The following is a 23,081-nucleotide window of genomic DNA, read 5'->3' on the forward strand; positions in this document are numbered from 1 at the left end:
AGCACAGTTTATGACATGGCATTGTGAAGAAGTGGTTAGGAAAAGAAACTTCCCTGGTTCTGTTCTTTGAACCCTTTCTGTGTGGAGTTTGATTGTTCTCCCCTGCATGGGCTTTCGGTGGGCTATTCTGCCACAGTACGGAAGCGTATTGGTGCCACACCAAAAAAAAAAAAAGTTGCGTTTTACATTATGTGAATCTTTTCACATTATAATGTGAATTGTTTCATTATAATGTGAATTGTTTCACATTATAATGTGGTTAAATATACATTCTATTGTGAATCGTTTCATTTTATAACATAGACTCGTTTCACATTACAACGTAGAAATTTTTTTTTAATGAATTTCACACACGCACACACACACCCCAAAAAAAAGGCAATTACTTCCGGTTTGGGTTGACGGCAGCAATACGCATCCGTAAGACATCATTTAGTCATTTAGTGTTGCACAAAATAGATTTGGTGATCTTTTTATGGAGTCGTGGTGTACCCGAAGATTGCTTCTTGCATGAAGGTTGCCTCTTACGCATGGAGCAAGAACATAATAAGAGTTTCTTTCAGCTTGTCCCTTTCGGGGTCGCCACAGCGTGTCATCTCAGATGAACGCACATACGTTTGGCACAATTTTTATACCGGATGCCCTTCTTGACGCAACCCTTCTCAGGGAGTGGAGGCCCCAGTGGGATACGAACCCACAACCCCTTGTTATCCAAACCAGTGCTCTAACCACTGAGCTACGGGGCTACACATCTTAAAATAAAAAGAAAAATTAGGTGCACTCCAAGTCAGTTCTACTGACCAAAGCACTGACACCAGATTTGGATTTGGGTCACAGAGTGCTACACAGTTTCTGTCAAGTGTTCCTCAAGGATAGGTTAAAGGCAGATAAAAATTTATTAAGGTTATATTATATGAGGTATAACGTGTTATTCCGTCTTACACGCTACACCAGTTCTGTAGCATGGTTCAAGAGCGAAGGGGGCAAAAAAAAAAACAAGTTATTAAATGCTCACAGATGTGCACGCTGACAATACTTGTGACATTTTCTTGTCCAACTGAGTTTTCAGCCACACAGGTGTAGTTTCCAGAGTCCTCCACACGCACTCGACTGATCAGCACCTTGGAGTTTTTTCTTTAAAAATAAAGACAGAAGCAGATGCATGTCTGGTGAGACAAAAAATGCAATTTGACACATCATATATTTTGTTGCTCCTGAGGGTTTGCCAGAAAAGACAATTTCCTAAGCACAGGAAGACTGCTCTTTATTCTCCTTCCACATTTGTACCTTACCTAAATGGCTGTAACGTGCCAATATGATGCATGTATTCTTTATCACCATCACGAGCGCTGCTATTTCATTCCACTGTGGTCAATTTAAATCAAGTACAATACATGTTTTCGCTCTACTTTCTTTACCAGTAATTTTGCTCAGTGTCACGGATGAGCTGTAACCTAGCCCTTACTTTTATATCGCACTTAAACATTTCAATTGTCAGCTGTGTTCTTTTCCTTTTGCATACATCATTGCATCAATCTAGGGAAGAACCTATTACCTTCTGCCTTGTTATTTGGCCTTGGTTGAAGTCTCCGCTCTACTGAGTGCTCTTGATTCACGAGACAAGTGAAGTGGAAATGTAGAAAATAACACATCACAATCTGTAAGTTTGACGGACATACTTGTTGGTTTTTATTCTGAGGTCTCTCCCTCGTTGAAGCTCGTGTCCATCCTTGTACCAGTGGAAGGAAGGGCTCGGATTCCCTGACGCCTCACACTTCAAGTACAGTTTGTCCCCTTCCATCAGAGACTGCCCTCGCATCAGTCGCAGTTTAGGAACAGAGGCTGGCCAAAAAGAGACACACAGTCACACATTGTTTCATTGATTTCACAAATATGAAAACAGCTTCACGAGTGTTGATGAGTATGTGCTGGTGTTTGTGTGTGCAGAGGCATCGCAACAGGGCAGGAAGGGCCCCTAGCTCAACGGGGGGCCGGGGGACAGCTGACATTGGTCCATATCAATGTAAAAGCACTGCTTTGACAGTGCAAGGACAGCAATGGATCTTTCCAACTGGCGATCTTAAGCTCCGCCCCCTTAGTGACAGTTGCCATGTCTCACAAGCTTCCAAAATGGCGACTGAACAGAACAGGTTTAAAGTCGATTCTCCATCACGTATTCCAGATAATATTGCAGTATGTTTTTTGCCAAATGTGTCAGACTTGTCCAAGAGAATTCTACAGAGAGGTCTGAACTATTTCACGCGAGGATACATACATACGTAAGATTTTGGACGTAGCAGGACGCAATGTCAGAGTTACAGCAAAATGTTGGCGATCGATGCAAAAACATTTGACGCCTCACAAACTTCATATTGAAATCCAACAGGATAAAATAGTGGAATCGTACTGCACATGTAAAGCAGGGTGATTACATTTTACATGGAAAGATCATGAGTGATATCATTGTAGTCTTAATAAGTGAGTTCGGTTTGACTTTCTACAATTGCATTTAAACAATGGTGATTAAATCAGTCAGTACCATAGTCACCAGATGAAAAACATTTGACTTGGCTCGAAATCGAACCTAGTGCTCAGTCTTAAAAGTCTGATGTGATACAAATCAACAAATAGACATTTCTCTTGCATGACATCGCGCATTTACACATCAGTAGCCCGACTCTTCGGCATAAAACATTACACACTTCATTCAGTAGGTCAGTGATACACTAAAAAAAGTGAAAGTTTCTCTCCTGCAATGCATAAAGCACTAATAATAATTCAATCAAACTCAGAGAAGATACTTCTCACTCATTTACCCTCAAACATACACCCTTGTGTTTGTTGATATTGTCCACATTTAGTTGTACGTGCGCTCTTCCACAAGCCTTAATCCATTGTCGACACTTCGTCAACTGTGTTTTAGGCTTTGGAAAATGAATCAACGGGGCCCCTTGTAACCTAGCAGTATATCTTTTATCAGAATTGCACATTCCCCTAGCAGTTCTGAGGACCATTTTCTTCGTAACATTAACTTTTCCAAGCGCACACAACTGACAACCAGTATTGCTTGTGGAACAACATGGCAACAGGGGCGTGTCAAGCCAGGGGTTAAGACAATGTGGCCATCCGATTGGCTATTATTCTACGAGTGATTGACAGGTCGAAAAGGTCTATGGATTCCCCCTCACAAAGTGATGCTAGCAAGTTGGTCTCACCTCCAACGGATAGCTGATAGTGGTCTATATCAATGACAAAACTCTAAACAGACATTCCAATGACACGTTGGGCGTGAAGAGCTTTTTATGAGGGGTCCTACTAGAAGGGATATTATGTGAATCCCAATAGAAGGTGCAAGTACCGAATATGTAGGTGTTTCATCAAACCTACAATGCAATTATAAAATATCCATCCGTTCATTTTCTCAGCCGCTTTTCCTCACAAGGGTCCCGTAGTGCTGGAGCCTATCCCAGCTGTCTTCAGGCAGGAGGCTGAGTACACCCTGAACCGGTTGCCGACCAATCGCAGGGCACGCAGAAACAAAGAACCGTTCACACCTACAGGTGATTTAAAGTCTTCGATTAACCTACAATGCGTTTTTTTGGAGATGTGGGAGGAAATCAGAGTGTCTGTCAGGGGCACGAGGCTGGACCCAAATGCAGGACTCCAAGTCAAGGACATGATGTTAGGGGTGATTTTATTCAAGATCAAGGTCATACACGATGGAGCAGTCCGACAAGGCTGAGGCACAAAAATCACTAACCAAAAGCATGATCCAGATTTATGAAACGGGTTCTGATAACTGTGAGGCAAAAATTGAACACATTAACAAAACTAGACTGGACTATGATGGCACAGAACCGCTGTGACAGGGATAGCTCAACACTACACTTACTCTCAGTGGTGGAGACTCCAAATGGCAGTGAACACAATGCACTGACACAAGGCAGCAAACTGGCAACACCAGTGACAAAACTCCAAACTTAAATACATGGTCCAATTAGGGTCCACATGGAAAACAGCTGTGGCCGGTGTTAGAGCTGACACTGCCCAGAGAAGTGGCCTGGCCACGCCCCTCTGGGCAATGGTCCAGCCTTGCTCATGACAGTGCCTTGAGAAAACTCACACAGGCACGGGGAGAACATACAAACTCCACAAAGCCTGAGCCGGGATTTGAACCCTGGTCCTCACAACTGTAAGGCAGACGCTTTAATTAGTCCCCACCGTGCCTCCATGCTGCAAACAAATATTTTCCCTCGACAGTGAAAATGTGGATTAAAATTCTGACTAAATAAAAAAGTTTGAAGGCAGTTTTCTGCAAGTATATTTTGTCTGGCAGGTTAACACCAAAGGTTAAAAAAAAAAAAAACAAGGTTGCTTTGAAGCACAATACAATCTCTGATAAATCCCAATACTGACTCAGTTGAGACTTTCTTTTTGAAGTTTGCGATGGCCGCAGGGAGAAAATCTTTACTATTCTGTCTTAAAAGGATGAACTTCAAATGTTCAATTTTAAGCAGTATTTTTCTGTGGGTGTGCTTGTGTCCACTTAAACGTTTTATTTTCTCAGAAGCTTTAAGGAAAATAATGGAGAACAGAACTGTTATGTCATTTTTTTCTATTATTTATTTTTTTTGTTTGCTTTTGTTGTGGTTGTTGTTTGCTCGGACCATATCTTCACATGTAACAAAAAGCGGCTTACGTAATTATAGGATTTCACAATATTTTCAAACTTGCAAAACATCGTTACACCCAGAAAAGATGTTGTTTTCTCGAAGACGCCGGTGATGTATACTTCCCAGTCAGGCCAAAGTAAATCATTTCAATATGAGCAGATGGTGCCTCTCTTTATGGCTTTCGCCTTGAAACGAGCCGCACTAAAGAAGGGAACATCATCGCTGTCATATTAGGAGGCAGTTAGGACAGAGAGTGATTTGCTTGATGTTTAAATATTTATTTGCAGGTAAATCCAGGTGCTCAGGTGTTATTACGGTATTGTTGGGCCAGGATCCACTACATTTGCGTTTGAATTGACGATTTAGTTTTGCTCCTATTTCAGCGGCGTAATGCTCCACACAAACCCAAGCTCAACAGTCTGAGACCAGCAGTCACCGTCATATCGGGCCTTCCGCGTTTTTCTGCCGTCAACTTTAACACTTCAAGTAAATTCACGCACACCAAGGAAGATGACACATCGTGCTGCACTTCAGGTTTGGGTGGAGTTACAATATACACAACACGTGTACTGATAATATTGCAAAAGAGTCTTTTAAATTGCCACCATTACAGTTTTTTTCTTTTGAATGTCTTTCTGTTGTTCTCGCTTTTATTGCGGGCTCATGCTGTAGGCCATCGATGGCATACATCTAGCACTCACAATCACACTCGGGTGCAATTTAATCTCCAATTAATGCATTTTTGGGGGATGTGGGAGGAAACTGGAGTGCCCGGAGAAAACCCACGCAGGCACGGGGAGAACATTCAAACTCCACAAAGGCGGGGAGGGATTTGACCCCCAGTCCTTAGAACTGTGAGGCCAACACTCTCACCAGTTGCCCCACTATTTACACAAGTAAAAATGATTCTGATTCTGATGTTTTGCAGTCAGAATGAGAATCAACAAAGACATTGTGGAAACTAAAATCTAAAAACAATGCAGAAAAGTACCGAATCAGAATCAGATTTAATGGCCAAGTGTGTGCAAACACGCAAGGAATGTTAAGATTAAACGTGATTTCTGAGTTGGAGAGGATACTTTAGACTATTTGCGGGCAGTACTTACTTATTCTACCTCGCTATGTTATTCCCTCACTATATCAGGCTTCACCTTTTGCAGATTCTGTGCATCGCAGATTTTTTAAAATCATATTCATATTGATGATAATTACATTTTTTAAATCGCAGTGGTAAACTATGCTTCTTCGTTTTTTCTGCTAAACCATGGGGTCAAAGGGACAATGGCAATATATTGAAACAGATTACAGGGAATAAAACACCAGTACATTACAGTATAAAAGCTCAGTCGTGTTGACCGATGATAATTCCGAGTGTCTTTGAAAGCATCGCTTCTCCGTGCTGGTGGGATGATGAGTTTGTTGACTGTCGTGTCGTGTCTCGTGATAACCGTGTTTCGTTACGTTATCAATAAATATGCGATAATTAGAATGAAGTGTCGCTGAATACTTTATGTCCAGTCCTACAATCCCGACCGAACAAGGTCCCTGCTGGTTGTCAAGTCTCGGTGGAGCAAGATGCTAGCAGTAGCATTTATCTCACTGTAGAGATGAAACTTCTCGACTGGTTGAATAAAAGGCAGACCGGGACAAAGTTTGTCCCTGTCTGTAGCCATTATGGCATCAGTGAAACAAGGATGGACAAAAATAATATCTGGGTGATAGCCACGATGATTTGCCGGCATCAACTTTTAATGGTGAGTACCTTCATTTTAAATATTTTAATGTTATATATGTTTAAGAGTATGAAAAATTATTTTAACGTCAAGGAAAATGTTTATGAATACTGGAGATAGAAACAGACTAATTAAAATAGATCAATCTTTTAATCGGATTGGCAATCAGTTCTGTTTTTTTTTTTTGTTTGTTTGTTTGTTTTAATTTGCCTGAAAAAAGCTAAACCCCAAAATCCTGATCGTTTAAAGCCAAATAAGAACAATCCCAAATTCAGTGCTGATTCGACGACGGGCTCCATCTTGAAAATGATGGGGACAATGTCTCACGGCTGTTCTGATTACATGAATACACGTCATGGGAATAGATCACATCAAATCTAAACAGTTGACCAGAGCTCTTCAATTGATAGGTTTCCAACCTTGTGTGTCATAGAGGTCAGAGAACACAGGTGATGGGTGAAGCGTGAAGTTTTTTTCTATCGTTAATTTATCCGATTGATCTACGGGTGGTGATGGCGTCATTGGAAACCTACCCATTGGAATGACAAAAAAAGTCTCCACGTAAAGCCGGCTCCTGTGTTGTCGGAAGACAGGCCCTTCACCTGTCATGCAAATATATGTTGACATTCAACATATATTGATACACAACAACGACTGGATCGAATAACATATTTAACATTCCCATGTTTGTATTAATTGGGGACTAAGAGAACAACTTGGAGAGGCAATAACCTTTCAAATGACTTTGGTGGGTTGGAGCTAGCTGTTTAGCTCCTTAACTCACTAGCTTGTTAGCTCACAAGCTAACTTGCGGCTAAGTTAGTGAACACAACAAACAGTTACTTTTCCCTTAAGTGTATCTGTTGTGTGAATCTGTGTGATGCACATGGAGTATTGGTGGAGCCAACGCCAGCAAACGTGTAGCAGCCAAATGATTAATCAATATTGTAATTATTGTGACAGGCCTACTTCTGTGTGACAACCACAAGTAGCTTACCACCACTGAGTGTGACTGGGGAGTGAATGAATAGTGTGTGTACCGTAATTTACGGCCTACAACCGTGACTTTTTACACACACTTTCAACCCTGCGGTTTATGCGGTGGTGCGGCTTTGTGCATTTTTTTCAACGGCCGCAAGGGGGCACTTGAGCGGAAAAGGTAAGAATGCATTCTTATGTCTCATGAAACAGGAATATATGTGCCAAGGAAGTGACTTTTACTGGCCCTGTTAGCACAGCCCTAGCGTTGTGCTAGCGTGTTATTGCTGTGTTACTGGCATGTCTCAGTGATATTTAACCGGTGCTGTTAGCACTAGCTAGCATTAGCATTAATGCTATCCCTAGCCAGTGTTAAACTCTTTCATTGATCCATCTTTCTTTGTAAATATCTCATTTCAATGCGGACACTTGCGGCTTTTACACAGCTGCGGCGTATGTATGTACCAAATGGTATTTCCTTTACAAATGTACTCTGTGAGGCTTGTAACCAGGTGCGCTCTGTAGGCCGTGAATTAGGGTAATCATAAAGCCTATTTGAGTGTCATGAAAAGCGCAAGTTAAGTAGACTGCATTATTATCATTATTTATCATTCTTGTGATTTTTTTTTTTTTTAAATAATCATGTTTTTTTTTTTATCCTACTTACTGGCCTGCGCGCTGTTATCGTGTCAGAGTGTGGGTCATGGGTTGGAAACAATCATCAGCGGGGGTATGGGTCAAAGAGGTCCACGCACAAGTTTCAGTCGTCAATACACCAGTCATGCACGGATTGCTCTTTCCTCGCGAGGCCATCGTTGCACCTCACTTAAAGGGAATGAAAGAAAGAAGCCGCTTTGATTGGCGGTGAATAAAGTCGCCTGTGTTTACGCCCAGGAGGTGCAAATGCCAGCTGCGTTTGTCGAGGAGATTGCAAACACGACGTTGTAACCCGTCTACTCGCAGAGTTGAGTAAAGCGCCGCACTCGACGCAAAAATAGATCCCTAGTGGTGTGAAAAAAGGCCACAGTTATACAACAAACTTCATGAAAAATGTCAAGAAGGGCAAATGAGGCATTAGCGTTTGGGACTGCTTTGCTGGACCTGGATAGATTGCTTTCAACAATAGACAAATGAATTTCCAAGATCATCTAGGAATGTTCCATGAAAATCTGAGACCACATGTGTTCCAATTGAAACTCAACAGACGATGGATAATGCAACTGGGATGCGATCCATAGGACACGAGTAAATCAACAACTTTGCCATCGACCGTTGTCCAGGTCTGATCTGACACAACGGAAAATGTGTGGTTGACGTTATTGCTGCCTCAAGATGTTCAACTAGATATTATTTCACCAGGTCCACATATCATGCTGAACTGTGATTTTTACATCCTCTGTTCCATAAAAACACAGAAACATATTTTTTATCATTTTCAAAATACTGTCTTTATTACTGGCTAGTTGCAGACACTTTTTCTTTCATCTGTATAATAAAAAGCTTGACTGCTTTTGAATCGTCAAGCAGCACATCACTTAAGATTAAACTGAAAGAATGAACAGATATGGCAATATTTCCAATAGCGTTGTTACAATGTTGATTCTCCCTTTAACAAGATTTAGCCAAGACTGTACTGTAAATGCATATGAGTTTCTTCCTACATTTGATATGACAATAATGTCTTTGCTGTGTACTGATGATGAAGAGAGCCAAGTTAGTCCAATTGATTAACTCGGTTGGAATTTGGCAATATTCTAAATATAATGGTACATCAATCCACAATAGAACTTGCAGATGAGCTTTTAAAGGTACTGTGCATATTTTCTCCCAAGCATCTTGGACTGTAATGCTGCAGCTGCCTTCAGCACTCATTCAGAGGAGGCTTTTATTGCCTTTATGGGTGTGGAATTGAATAGTAGTACGAGTGAAGCGGCTGCAACAGGATGTGAAACTGGTAACGAATGAGCTCATCCTCTACCGGGTTACCTCTCCTCGGGCGCCATCCTGCTTTTGTCACCAGGCAAATGTGAGCTGAAAATCAGGAGGAAATTATCCCTTTTGGCTATAACGTCCAAATTTCATGGATATGAAGTAATTTTTAATGGCTCTCACTCCCCCCCCCCCTGCACTCTCTTTTAACATCTTCATCATTTGAATAATCCTGGGCATCATGGGTTGTATTTAGACCTTTTGAATTTAAATGTCTCTAAAAATAGCACTTTTGTGAAGGGTAGTATTTCATCTAATGCAGGGTTGTCAAACTTATTTTTGTCGTGGGCCATATTGTAGTTACGGTTTCCTTCTGAGGGCCGTTATGACTGAAAACATAAACCTTTTATCGCCTCATCATATTTACCCATCATGTTTATTTACTAGTTTTGGAATCAGAACACTGTTGTTGACATTTGGTAAGCCAAAAATGCTTGCAATATTTCAATGTTGACTTTTATTATAAGACGATTTGACATTTTTGTACAGATTTGAACAAGAATCATGGAAGTTGGCACAAATGATTCACCTTCATGGGCCACATGAAATTATGTGGCGGGCCGGATCTGGTCCCCGGGCCTTGAGTTTGACACCTGCGATCTAATTTATGCGACACCAGTAGTATGTACCTTCATCCAGTACCTTACATTGTGTTCCAAATTATTGGGCATATAGTGTTTAAGTTTAATAAATATGGGTTTATATTTCAGTGTATCGCATGTTCCCCCCCCCCCCCCCCATCAATGTTTAGATGAGGCGGCACAGCGGGTCAGCTGGTAAAAGCGCTGGCCTCATATTTCTGAGGACGCGGGTTCAATCCCGGACCCGCCTGTGTGTAGTTCGCATGTTCCCCCCGTGCCTGCGTGGGTTTCCTCCGGGCACTCCAGTTTCCTCCCACATCCCGAAAACATGCAACGTTAAGTGGACACTTTAAATTGCCCCTAGGTATGATTGTGAGTGCAGCTGTTTGTCTCTATGTGCCCTGCGATTGGCTAGCAACCAGTTAAAGGTGTACCTCGCCTCCCTCCCATTGATAGCTGGGATAGGTTCCAGCACTACCCGCGACCCTCATGACGATAAGCAGCTAAGATGGATGGATGGATGTTAATTTCACAGTGTTCGCACACCTTTTGAGATTTCAAAATTCCATACTTTTTTCAGTCCTTCATTGTCAGACTTTTCGATGAAAATTCAGTAGATGGATACTTATCATTGTGATTCTTTACATGCCATGCAAACAAACAAAGAAACAACCGGCAGCAGAGGATGACATTAATTTATTACTCTGTCATGGAGAGTTGACGACGGAAATAATAAATGAAACTACCAATTCAAAGTTCTATACATTTTTTAGTCAAAATCAGAAGTTGTATTAAAAACTTTTCTTTTCCCTCGCAACGCCCAAGGCTTTATCTAGAAAGAGGGATTCCAATACCTTAAACTTTCTTAGGGAATGTAAGCGGTATTCAAGACTAAGGCAATACATTTTCTAGTTTTACTGTGTTTCGAACAACCACAGGTATGATATTAAAATATGCTTTGATTCTGACAGTTGCAATTTCAAACCCCAAACCAAACCCTTTGTTTTACAACCCTACTTTGAAATCCCAACCCCATTTTGAAACCCTACCTTCAAACCTAACCCTTTTATTTCCACAGATGTTGTGTACTGTATATTATTTCTACGTGGCAGTTGATGCACACTTTCAGGCTGGGAATTCTGTACTCTCTGCCGATGTTCACACTGCACGGCATGATGCCCAATTCAACTTTTTGGTTAAATACTTTTAATGTAGTCGTTCACATTACAAAACAAATCTAGGTTCTCCTATGCAGGAAACGTATGCACACTAAACACGACGGCACATTGCACATGTGCACAAACACAAAGTTGATGGAAGTCAATGCAGCCCATCGTGCCGGTCTCCTCATGACGCATTTGTGGAAATATCACAGATTTTTGTCCCACCAGAGCCAACATTGTCTTGTACTTATGAATCCTAAAGCACCTTAATTTCGCCACTGACTGTTTGCTTTTGCTTCCTCCGCCAGTTTGTCGCGTGTATATTTTGCCAGTTGGGATATTTGTCACGTTTTGATAACATTTAAGTCTGAGGCGTGCCCCGTGAGTGCCCCCACTGCATTCGCGTGAGATACATACAGTAAGCGATTTTGTATCCACCTATGAAAGAGGCTTGGGTCTGATATGAAAGATAAGATGTTCACATTGACATGAAAAAAATCAGATGCGTTCTACTCGGTTTAAAAAAAAAAAAAAAAAAGTCCAACTTGACCTCTTGTTTGAACATAGCCTCTGTTGGTTTGGAATTGAGTATTCACTCACATTTTGGTATTAAATTGCGTGCGCTCACACTAACATTGTAGCTGTGATTCAAAGCGCCTTTAAAAAAAAACACCTTTGTTTTGTTATAGAAAATGATTTATTTTTCATACTTTTCCAGACCTGGAAGTTTATGAAATCAAATTTCATGAATTTCCATATGTACCGCACTTGCACATCAACCCGAATATCAAGTATGATCATGAATTTCCCAGGTGAGGAGGTTGTGCCAAACTGTTACGCGAGTCACAGTTGTAATTGTTGTGTTAATACATAATGGGGAAAAAGATGGATATTTCTGCTGATTATAAGTCTGTAGTCCAATTCGTTGGGAAAGAATAAAACTGGATACTTTAAGAAAATTATTGTACTGTTGAAAAGGCTGTTTGAGACTCGGAGAGCAAACGGCTTAAATTAAATATGAGGGTGTCTAAGGATAGCTTCTGTCAGGCAAATATATCATATTCAGAGAACAGCTATAAAAAAAAGCCACAGATAAGCATCAAAGAGGTATTTAAAAAAAAAAATATCAATGCAGGATCCTCAAAAGGTTAGCAGTAATCCATTAAGATATATTTTGGCTGCCCCCAACCAATCTCGCGAGAAGAAACGTTTTCAGTTGGCTCAAAAAGAAATACCAGTGGAACCAATTTTGGTGCACTTTGATGCACTGATGAATCTTCGTTAAAGGGGCCCCATCGATGGGATTCTAGAGGATCAGGGGTGGCCACCATGTACCCACAAGATACATTATATTGGGCTGGAAGAATGGTGAGTGAGATTGTCGGCCCCTCTCGGGTTCCTCAAGGTGCCAAAATGAGCTCTATAAAAAACAAAACGTGAATTCACATGCGAGATGATGCATATAAGGTTCATATATTAAGTACCTAAAGTCCCATTTCTTTTTGACAAAGAAACAAATGTTTCAAAATGTGTTTGTTTATCTGTCATTGGGAATCTACTGCAAGACAACTCTTAAAAACCAACAATGACCACATTGCTACCCTCGAATATATTTACTGAGTGATGCTGACCTTTGAACAATTATGAATATAGAGGAACTATATTTTCAGACAGCCCACTAAGTGATTAGTAAAAAGAGCATCCATCTTGTGAACCCTGTCAAAACCCCTCCTCAGGACTTGTAAAATAATCTATTTCTGGCACATGATTGCCAAGGTGTAGTGAGAAATATTAAACGGATTAGAGTGAAGAATGTTTTGCAGTGGCTCAATTTTGAAAAGCCGCGAGTGACGTTGACATTTAGCACATTAACCGAGGCCAAGTTCAAGTTGCAGCGGTATCCGACACGCAGACGTTGCTCGATTTGTGAAAAGAAGAGCATTTCTTATCCTTATACTGTATGACTACATTTAATATGCCCAGGTATGCATTTGTCCAGATCCATTTGTGTGTGCGTGCTAATGTGTGTGTTTGTGTGCGCATTCAAGCGCTCTTTAAGTTGCTGAGCCAAGCCTTCTGTATCACTGAGTGATGGGAGGATTCCTCAGCAAGAGCACCGGGGGGTTGTGGGGATGCGGAAACGGACAGCAGAGTGTGGCCAATACTCTTGTGAGCGGCCTTCCACGCTAGCCAATCACACGTGACCGGCGGTCCCGTCGGCCATCCATCAAAAGGTCCTTTTCTCAAGGTCAGCTGATGCTTGTACCCTCTTCCCTTCGCCGTCGTCCCCTTTCCCCATCCAGAAAAGTGGCCATCAACAAAAGTGACAGCAAAGCATTAACCACTAGGAGGGGTTTACATGGACGCCAGATCAGTTTGTGGACATATACGGCAGACTTAATTCAAGTTTGGCGTCGTGGGAAGGCTTGGCCAAGTCCATAAACATGGAGGAATGTGTGTGTATGTCTGTGTTTGTCAGCTGACAGCAATTTGACACATATGCATAACCTGTGTACGCATATGCGTAAGTGTGGTCACAGATGTATTTGTATGTGGGGGCTGGGTTATGTGTCTTTGGCTTGAATGTGTTTTTACCATCATTGAGAAACACTGGACACATTGTAATGGTCCCCAGTTCATCTCCAGTCGTGTCGTCGCACTCATTCAGGAGTCTTTTTTAGTTATGTTTCGAGCCGCACACCCTCAGTTGCATGAACGTGCCCGCGTCTCTGCTCATGTATGAAAAGAGAGAAGCATCTTCTATCTCATTCTCCGATCAGTGTGATTTCTGCAGCGCACAGCTGTCACCATGGAAACCAGGGAGGGAGCCAGAGATAGAGGATGTAAGGCAGAAAGAAAAGGCAAAATGAGATTGAGAATGAGCGAGAAAGAGAGAGGAGGGGTTGCATTTTGTGTGTGTGTGTGTGTTCTGTGTGTGTCTGTCAGTTATTGGATAACAGCCACAGAAGGCCTGCATGCAGTATTACCGGGGTAACCTCTGTACAGCAGTAGCATGAGCAGAAGAATTGCCCTCTCTCCATGTGTGAGATGAATGTGTATGTTGTTTGGTGGCGAGTATTTTGAATCACATCCACAGTTCATTCAAACACTGAGTCTATTTGTGCAAAATCGGGTAAATGCTCACAAGATGCTGCAAGACTGATTGTCAATAAATGTTTGTCTTCAATGTCTCTACGTGACCAACAATAAAAAAAAAAATATTGTTACACATTTTTTAGCAACTTCCCGTTTCAAACCCAGTAAAATATTGCAATTATGTCTGATATTCAAAGGATGATATTTGTCTTTTACGTGTCCTTTTCATTTCTTGCCGAAAATTCTCACTCTGACACAACTTGAAGCGGTAAGATAGATAGATGCATACAGTAGATGGATAAATAGATCATTTTGGAGTTGTGTGCAAGTCATTTTGCTTCCCACCTGTCTTCAATTTATCTCCCTACAGTCTTGCATCTTATCCCCACCTTCTTGTCAGGCACACACTTTTAATTCTGCCTCTTCATTCACCTCTCCTCCCTTCTCATCCCTCACTTTTTCACCCCCTTTCTCACTTATGTCTTGTTTCCTGGTTCGATCCACCGTGCTCTCTAGGCTCCCCACCACCACAACCCCCTCCAGTGCTTATCTACCTCACACCCAACCATTTCTTACATCTCATTTTCACCTCCAACAACCTCCCCTGACGTGACATGTACACCCAGACTCACACACACACACACACACACACACTTAAAAAAGGGCAGAGGTAGTGAAGCTGGCAGTGAGTGCTAAGTCACTTGTTTGTCTCTATTGAAACATGAATCTAATTCAGCTTTGTCATACGCGCGCAATAAAGTGTCCAATAGTTACTGTGCAACCCCGATGGGGATGAAGGACCCCACACCCAACCAGCTAAAAGGGAAGGGCGAGCCAGGAGGCCCATCTGGGGCAACCTGGCCGCCAGGCGACCACCCTCATCACGGGACCCGAGGCGATCCGCTAGCCTCACTGAGGCGCCCCAATTAAATCACCTGGTGGAGAACACAGCTACCCCCCACCTCCTCCCACTAAACAACCCCACACGCCCCCCCAACCCCCCCATGGTCAACACCAGTCGCCTGTCAGGGAGCAAGGACACAGCCTGTACAGACTTCAATACCGCGCCGAAAGAAAATGTGTATCATACCATCTTTTTGAGGGGACAGCGCCCTTTGACCCTGCATCAAAAGTTGGTGGCGCCCATTATGTGTGCAGGTCAGAGAAATACAGAGACAGAATTGGCTGTAAACTCTAGCGCTCTTCCAGACATAAAGTCTTCGTGGAGAAACAGGACACAAACGGTGTCATCTGGAATTATTTCGCTTACATGGCTGACAGCCACTGCGTACCGGACAGACATGGACTGAAGTCTGCCTGCCAGGTTTGTTCTTAAAGCCGCCCACCACTAGCTAAAGACTTCACAGACGGGGATGCTGCATTCTATCACAAATTCCAAGCACTGCAGGTTAGCACGTGACACATTTCAAACATTTCCTTTCATAGGAAACGTGTGTCACTTATTCTGTGATCCACAATGTCATTTGCGACGCTTTGTATCAACCAGGCCATGTTTTTAGCGGAGTAGGCCTTCAGCACACAACCTCCTAGCTACGCAGTTACACTGGCTCATTGGTGATTATATAAAGACACTGCTATTAGAAAACTACAGTCAATTGTTTTCATTTCAAAATGAGCTTGTAATCAGTTTGCTATCTATAATCCAGACACCTTCATATTATGGTCAAATGAGAATTCTATCTTGCACTGTTCTAATCTATTGATCAGCTAAACTTCACACATCTGTAAGAAGAAGAGATTTTGTTTTATCTATGATCATACTACTGTAATTTCCGGCCTATAAACTACTTTTTTCACACGCTTCCAACCCTGCCGCTTATGCGGTGATGCGGCTAATTTGTGCATTTTTTTCTAACGGCCGCAAGGGGGCACTCGAGCGGAAAAGGTAAGTGTGAGACCTGTGGAATATACTGTATATGCAGAGGAAGTGACTTTTACTGGTATGTTTTTTTTTTTTAACCAACCCTGTTAGCGCTGCATTAGCACTGTGCTAGCGTGTTGCTGCTGTATTACTGCCATGTCTCTGATTTTTCCTGGTATATTGTTTTTTTTTAACCGGCCCTGTTAGCGCTAGCGTTACTGCCATCTTAGAGTTGCGCTCGTCTGTGGCTGCTGTGTTACTGCTGCATCTCAGTGATTTTTAGGTATGTTTTTTTTAACCAGCCCTGTTAGTGCTGTGCTACCGTGTTGCTACTGTGTAGTTGCTGCGGCTGTTTTTTACAGGTATTTTATTTATTTTTTTTTTTTTACCAGCCCTGTTCGTGCTACCGTCTTGGTGCTATATTAAGATAAGCTAAGGTATTAAAACTTTGTAAACTCTTTGTGTACCATCTTTCTTTGTAAATATCTCATGTTTCAATGTGGGCACTTGCAGCTTTTACACAGGTGCGGCTTATGTATGTACCAAATGGTATTTTCTTTACAAATGTGCTGGATGGGGCTTATAATCAGGTGCGTTCTGTAGGCCTGAAATTACAGTACTAATTTATGTTTTGTGTGTATGGTTTTGTTTTGGGTACAGTTTGATGTGCATCCCATTTTACATGTTTGCTGTGTATGTATATAGTCGTAGTTGCTTTTACTTTGCCTTGTTTGACTCTTTTGTCTGCATTACGAGAGAATCTGTTCTCAGTTGTTCTCAGTTGTCTAATTAAACAAATGTTAAATGAATAAAAGTTCACTGCAAACCAAACCTATTGTGCCGACAGACACATGCCAAGCCTTGAGTCTACTTCCCCAAAAAATATTTATCTCATACAGGAGAAAATGTGTTTTTTAAATGCTGTGCCAAAAATAGCAACTTTCCACATTTAAAGGTCTGTTTATAAAATTTTAAATGTAGTGCGCACTTTCACTATGGGGGGAAAAAAAATCATCTTAAATGAGGCGCTAGGAGCCAAGTCCATCTCGGCTGAAAAGATGCACTTTACTGATATAGAAGGGCACCTGCCGCATCAGTGTGGGTGGTGTGTGCAGAGCACCAGCATTAGTGTGCGCGTGTGCACACCCGCACGTCCGTGCATGCGCTCATGGATTCACAACGACTTCCCTCATTCACAAACTAAGCCATGTGGCACTGAGTTGGCCCCTTTAAGAGGCATGAGCTTTCTACTGAGCCACCGTCTTGGAAAAAAAAAAAAAAAAGAGTACTGATACTATATATTATTCACCACCAAGGACACACACACACTCGTGAAGATACACACACTCTTACACGCAACATAACCAAGGACAAGAACACAAGTTAGGCAGTCATCAGCGAGATGGGCAACAGGAAACTGCGCTAATATGAAGTGATGGGCATAATATCGCAAGGAACGCGAGCATAGATGCACTATAGTGGTGATGTTTTACAGAAGCACACACACACACAAAGCACAGGGGCAAAATCTTCGGCATTCTGTTATTCCGTGTGCATAATTTATAGCAGGCCCAGAACTCCCTACTAATGACGAGACACTGGGGCATCTGCATCACAGCAGCAACAGCTGACTGCCATGACTGTGTGCATGCGCGTGTGTGTGCGCAAGACTTTGTGTGTGTGATGGGAGGAAGGGGGGGGGGTATTATGCTCTGCTGGAGCAAGGACAGTATGAGAGACAGAAGGGGAGAGAGAGAGAGAGAGAGAAGATAAAGAAACACAAGCATGTCTTGAAATAGACACACAACGCAACAATGAGGCAGATGTGACAGACACACAGTCCAGTCAACCTCCTCAACGATATTCATCCCCATTAATGTTTAATGTGTTCATCAGATTAAGTGCCACATTGGCAACGTATTTAAGAAGTCATTATTGTAATTTCATAATTATTAATGTCTCTGAAACAGTTTTTCCCGCCCTCTTGACGTTGTTGCAACTACTGCGCTCTTGTATCTGCCTGAGGTAGACAGGATTCCCAAAAAGGCATCCGCGTGAAGAGAAAATGCTAATGAAAGGCGGTCAAGGGTGTGGCCGTGGATGCGACTCCTGTAGCGAGAATTGTCTTGACGTGCTGCAAGGGAATCTGCTCATTCTCAGATCAATGGGCAAGTGATTCTGCCCTCCAATTGATAGATACACTGATGCAAGATTGAGCTAAGAGAGCACCGCCTGTTAGCATTCAAACCTGCTCTGAATATGTGCACGCGACTGACAGCTTCTAAGTTTGCATCTTTTACAGCAGTGCTTCCCAACTAGTGTACCATAAGGGCTTTACTAGTGTGGCGCGGGAAATGATCACATTTTCTTCTTCTTCACTCTTGCTGAGGATGCAGGTAAAAGTGCGTTGGTCACAGGGGAGAATCAACTACTCAGCATCTTAGATTTTGTTGTTGTTGTTGTTGTTCTAAATGAAAGACGGAAAGTTAGTGTCACCGTAATTATGATCAATCAGGATTTTCACCACATTTTTTATACGAAACACTGGCGTGATGACGTTAAACATTTTGGGTTGAACACAAAATCTTCCAGCACACATTTTGTTGGGATTTTAAAAGGTATTTTCCCATCTGAAATATTGCTTATTGAAATTAGCTGTTTCAGGGTCAAACTGATACCATCCTCATACCTCTATAAATAGCACAACCAAATATTTTATCTAGCCATACATTTAGATTAGATTGTAGTTGTTAGATTCTAGTAGTAGTGCCACCAGGATTTGAATTTGAAATGTAAAGTGAAATAGGATTTGAATTTGAAATGCCACAGAAAACAGGGTTTGAATTTGAAATGTAAGTTATCACATTTTCAATAGTTGCTACAATTCGTTGTCTGAAATTCAACCGTCTGTGCCACCTGGCAGGGTTACTTCTGGTCAGAACCAAACACCCAGCCAATCCAGTTACGCTATCTTAGTATGTGATGTCACGTGACTAAGAAAGCACAATTCCGATTGGCTGGGTGATCTGCCTCGTGGCACACACGGTGAATTTTTAGACAGCGAATTGTCACAACTATTGAAAATGTGATCACTACATTTCAAATTCAAATCCTGGTGGCGCTAATCTACTTCTACAACAAACAAGTTTAAAATGTATGCCTTAGCTTTAATAATTGTGTAATGTAAAGGTAAATCATTGCATAAACCCACCTTTTGCATCTCCCTGGCTAAAATTGCTAAATTTCACGAGTGTTAAAACACTTGAAACGCTTTAAAAATTCTTGATCATGATTTAATAATAGGTGATGACACATTGAGTCTTACTTGCTTATTCAACATAGCTTTGAGTGTAGAATTTACATAGAGTACAATATTCATCTCTTCTCATGTTATTCTTAACTTCTCTCATTGTTGCTGTCTTTTCTTATGATGAATAAAATAAAAACAAATGTCAAAAGACATAGACAAGCTAAATCTCTATAAATAAGTCTTTTATACGCTCTCCGGAGTGAGGTGCATAATGCTGATGTCAGAAGTTGACTCTGCAAGACTTTAGAAGCAAAGTCCGAAAAATCGAGGGGGATATTCAGCTACAGCAGGGAAAAGTGGGGAGAGAGCTCAAGATCAGAGGGACACAACACTTCATAAAGAAGCAGTGGCATAAGCATTTGAAACTCATTTACGCTATTTTAGGAAGAATCTGTCAGTATACATAAAAAGGCGTGCCAAATAAAAAATGATCACAGAAGACCAATATTGGGCCGCTGCATGTAAAATGGGATGATGGTGCATGTTGCACACCAACTGTACGGCCAAAAGTTGTGAGTGAGTGATTCATTTATCAATCTGGGTGGTTTGTATAATGAGTCTTCCTGAGACATTTCTGCTAATTATATGCTTCTATGATTCCCAAGTTAAGAACAGTTTCTGTTCCGGAATGAATGTTCCCCAGGGTACAAAGTGAAAAAATACGTGACACCCCTGACCTCAACCCCATGAAACAGATTTGGGGTGAACTAATTTATACAACAGAGAGTGTTAGATAGATAGATAGATAGATAGATAGATAGATAGATAGATAGATAGATAGATAGATATTATGTCAACAGTCAAAAAAGGTCAACTTTAGTATTTGATGGGGTCGATAAGAACCAACACATGCACAATGAAAAGACCACCTGGTCATTCTCACCATTCCATTTGATACCCAGCAACTTCTTTACATTGCATAAAAAAAAGGGATTTGCTGTCTCATGATTTTTGTCATCACACGTGGGTCGTACCTCCGAGCTTTCTGTAGATGATGTAAATGTCAACATTTAATAGACATTTGCCAAAGCCTTCACGATGCTGTCGACGTTACAAGAGAAAAAGGGGGCGTTTTTACAAGTGCTCTGGGAAGATTTGCAGCATTTGACAATTACAACTTGTAAGCATAAGATTTGCTTTGCTCATAATGTACATTTGATTTTATTCCAGAGGCGTAAAATCAGTGGGAAGCAGAGATGACGGGGTTGGGGTCACGTTTGCCTGACTGCAACGTGCACTTTTCTACAAGTCACATGAAAATAGAATAAATGTTTCTTGTTATTGAAACCAATCTAGCACAAATCGATTCCTGAGGCCAAAGGCAAAAAAGATGGATTCAAACCGGTGGATGTTGACTGTAGTGTGTGTTCCAGGGGCGTGCCTGTGATTGGCTGGCCGGTTTTCGGCCCAGGCACGGATTGGTTAGGCGCAGGGTGTGTGTCTGCAGAGCACCGTTTAGCTGCTTTTAATGAAATCCTGGCAGACGTGGATTTTTCTGGAAGCACAGATGGTATTGATAAACATTACACAAATACATTTTGTAGAAAAGAAATCTCTCTCTTTGGGCCTTTTTTTCTAGTCTCTGATACTTGGTCATCTGCCGGTTACTATAGTGCATCTATAATGTTAACAAACGCTTTAAAATGTCTCTCACGTTAGTGTTCCCCCCTTGCCTGTGTGTCTGCCTGAAAATATGTTCTACACTGAAGCCTGATTACAACAGCCGTGTCATAAATAAATGACTTGATCATTTTTGCATGTCACAGGGCTAAAAATAGACCATCATTTTGTTAGCTTGGGCTGTTAGATGAGCTCTTTGTACAGACGTTTGACTTCCTTCCTGTTCCTACTTCCTCTCAGGGTTTAATTCAATTCTTTTTGAGTCATACAGTGTGCATGCAACACAACAAAAGTCATCGCCAGGCACTTTCCATTTCGAGTGTGTCTTCACAATGCCATTTTGCACCAGAGGCATCATCCCGATTTGTTCACGACGGTATTATCACAGAGTGTTGATTTGGATTTCAAAATCAAAAGATACCGAAGACCGTCGTATGACAGATGGAGTGCTACTTTGTAGAAAACCAAAACACGGGAATACGGGAAAACAGATAATTGAAAGACGAATACCGTATAATGCACAGTTCAAATCGTGGAGTGATTCCATCTGAGGGGATTAAAAGAAAGACCCGAGATGATCTACATAGACTTAAATGAAACATGTTATAGACTCATTATACGTGTCATTACTGGTTAAAATGTCACTTGACGGTAATTCCCACAAGCCATATGTAGACTATTTTGGATAGCAAGAACCGTAACGTCCCTCCTTTGCAGCGATAAAAGTTTTAGAAAGATTTTTTTCATTCATCTACTCCAATAGGTTGGCCTCAAGCTATCATGGGTCTCAGGTTCTTGAACAGGAAACTCATCCAAGCGTGTGTTTATGCCACTTTGCTTAGTGCAGTGGGGCACAATGATGCCGCAACAGAAAAGGGGCATTCCCTAAACTTTTGCAAAAGTTAGAAGCATATTAATAATTGTTCAACATGTCTTAGATGCAGAGGGATCCAAGCCTAGAATTATTATTATTGTATTTATTTATTTATTATACCCACAGCACAGAGGCACGTCATCTCGGTGTGACTCAAAACGATAAAAGCTAAAAGTGCAACAGATGTGTCTGTATAGTCTATTTTATGTCCGTAAACACGATTTCAAATACCCGGGGAACGGCCTGGCCTATCTGAACCCGCCACTCGCAGGTCACTGCAGTCACAACTGTGAGACATGTCATGATTTGACATCTGATATGCTGGCCCCTGGCAACAATCCTCAGCAACAGACACAAAGGTCACCTCAACACGGGCTTGCAGTCAACACACGCGCACGCACGCACGCACGCACACACTCAGGAGCTCCACTCTAATCTGTGATGTTGCAGATCTTGCTGGCTATGCTCAAAGAGTCAGAATGCACTGATCACCAGTCAGCAGGAGTCTGCAGTGGATGGAAGGGAGGGTGGGGGCAGAAGAGAGGGGGGGGGTAGTTTCTATAAGCACACACATCTTACTGACACACGCACACATTTTCTACCATGCTTCTCATTTGATTATGGGTGACCCGGTTATGGCGAAGTGTCAATCGCCTCGCGCATGCGCACGTGCAACCACTGTATAAACTACAACGTGCACGCGCCAGCCCGTCAGTTCTCGTGGCCCTCGCATCGCATGTGCACTCAGAACTTACCGCAGTCCTCGCACAACACTCTCTCCACATCCTTCTTGAGCTCCGGCTCGCTGGCGTCCACGGGGGCGTACGACGCCTTGAACACGTAGGGCTCCCCGGTCGGGTCCATGAAAAAGATATACCTGTGGTCCTTCTCCACCGTGGCGCATGGGGCCTCGGAACTAAAGTCCCCGACGGTGACGAGCTGCTCCCTCTCGAGGCCGCCGCTGTTGACCGGCCACACGTCCAGCACTTTGACATTCACGCTGTAGGGCTCCCGGGAGGAGACGTTCTCCGGGGAGGAGCGCACCTCGCCCTCAATGACCACAGCTGATCGGTACGCCTGGTCCTGGAGGGAGTTGAGACTCGGGGCGTAACAGGCGAACGAGACCCCGATGACCAGCATGGAGAAATGCACTGGATCAAGCCTCATACCGTCAGCCTGTGC

The 23,081-nt window shown here is 42.2% G+C and overlaps 1 protein-coding gene across 1 annotated transcript in view; it reads right to left on the reverse strand.

Moving 5' to 3' along the window:
* Window positions 1-23,081, reverse strand: part of nrg2b (neuregulin 2b) — a 48,180-nt gene extending 25,099 nt beyond the window's left edge. Inside the window, exons 1-3 of the mRNA XM_061834281.1 lie at window positions 22,655-23,081; window positions 1,680-1,842; window positions 1,016-1,134 (exon numbers count right to left, since the gene is read on the reverse strand). Of these exons, the coding sequence (XP_061690265.1) occupies window positions 1,016-1,134; window positions 1,680-1,842; window positions 22,655-23,066 (694 nt within the window). The 5' untranslated portion in view covers window positions 23,067-23,081. The remainder of the gene's footprint in view (window positions 1-1,015; window positions 1,135-1,679; window positions 1,843-22,654) is intronic.

The sequence above is a fragment of the Syngnathoides biaculeatus genome, chromosome 11 (assembly GCF_019802595.1).
Source record: "Syngnathoides biaculeatus isolate LvHL_M chromosome 11, ASM1980259v1, whole genome shotgun sequence".
Classification (NCBI taxonomy): domain Eukaryota; kingdom Metazoa; phylum Chordata; class Actinopteri; order Syngnathiformes; family Syngnathidae; genus Syngnathoides; species Syngnathoides biaculeatus.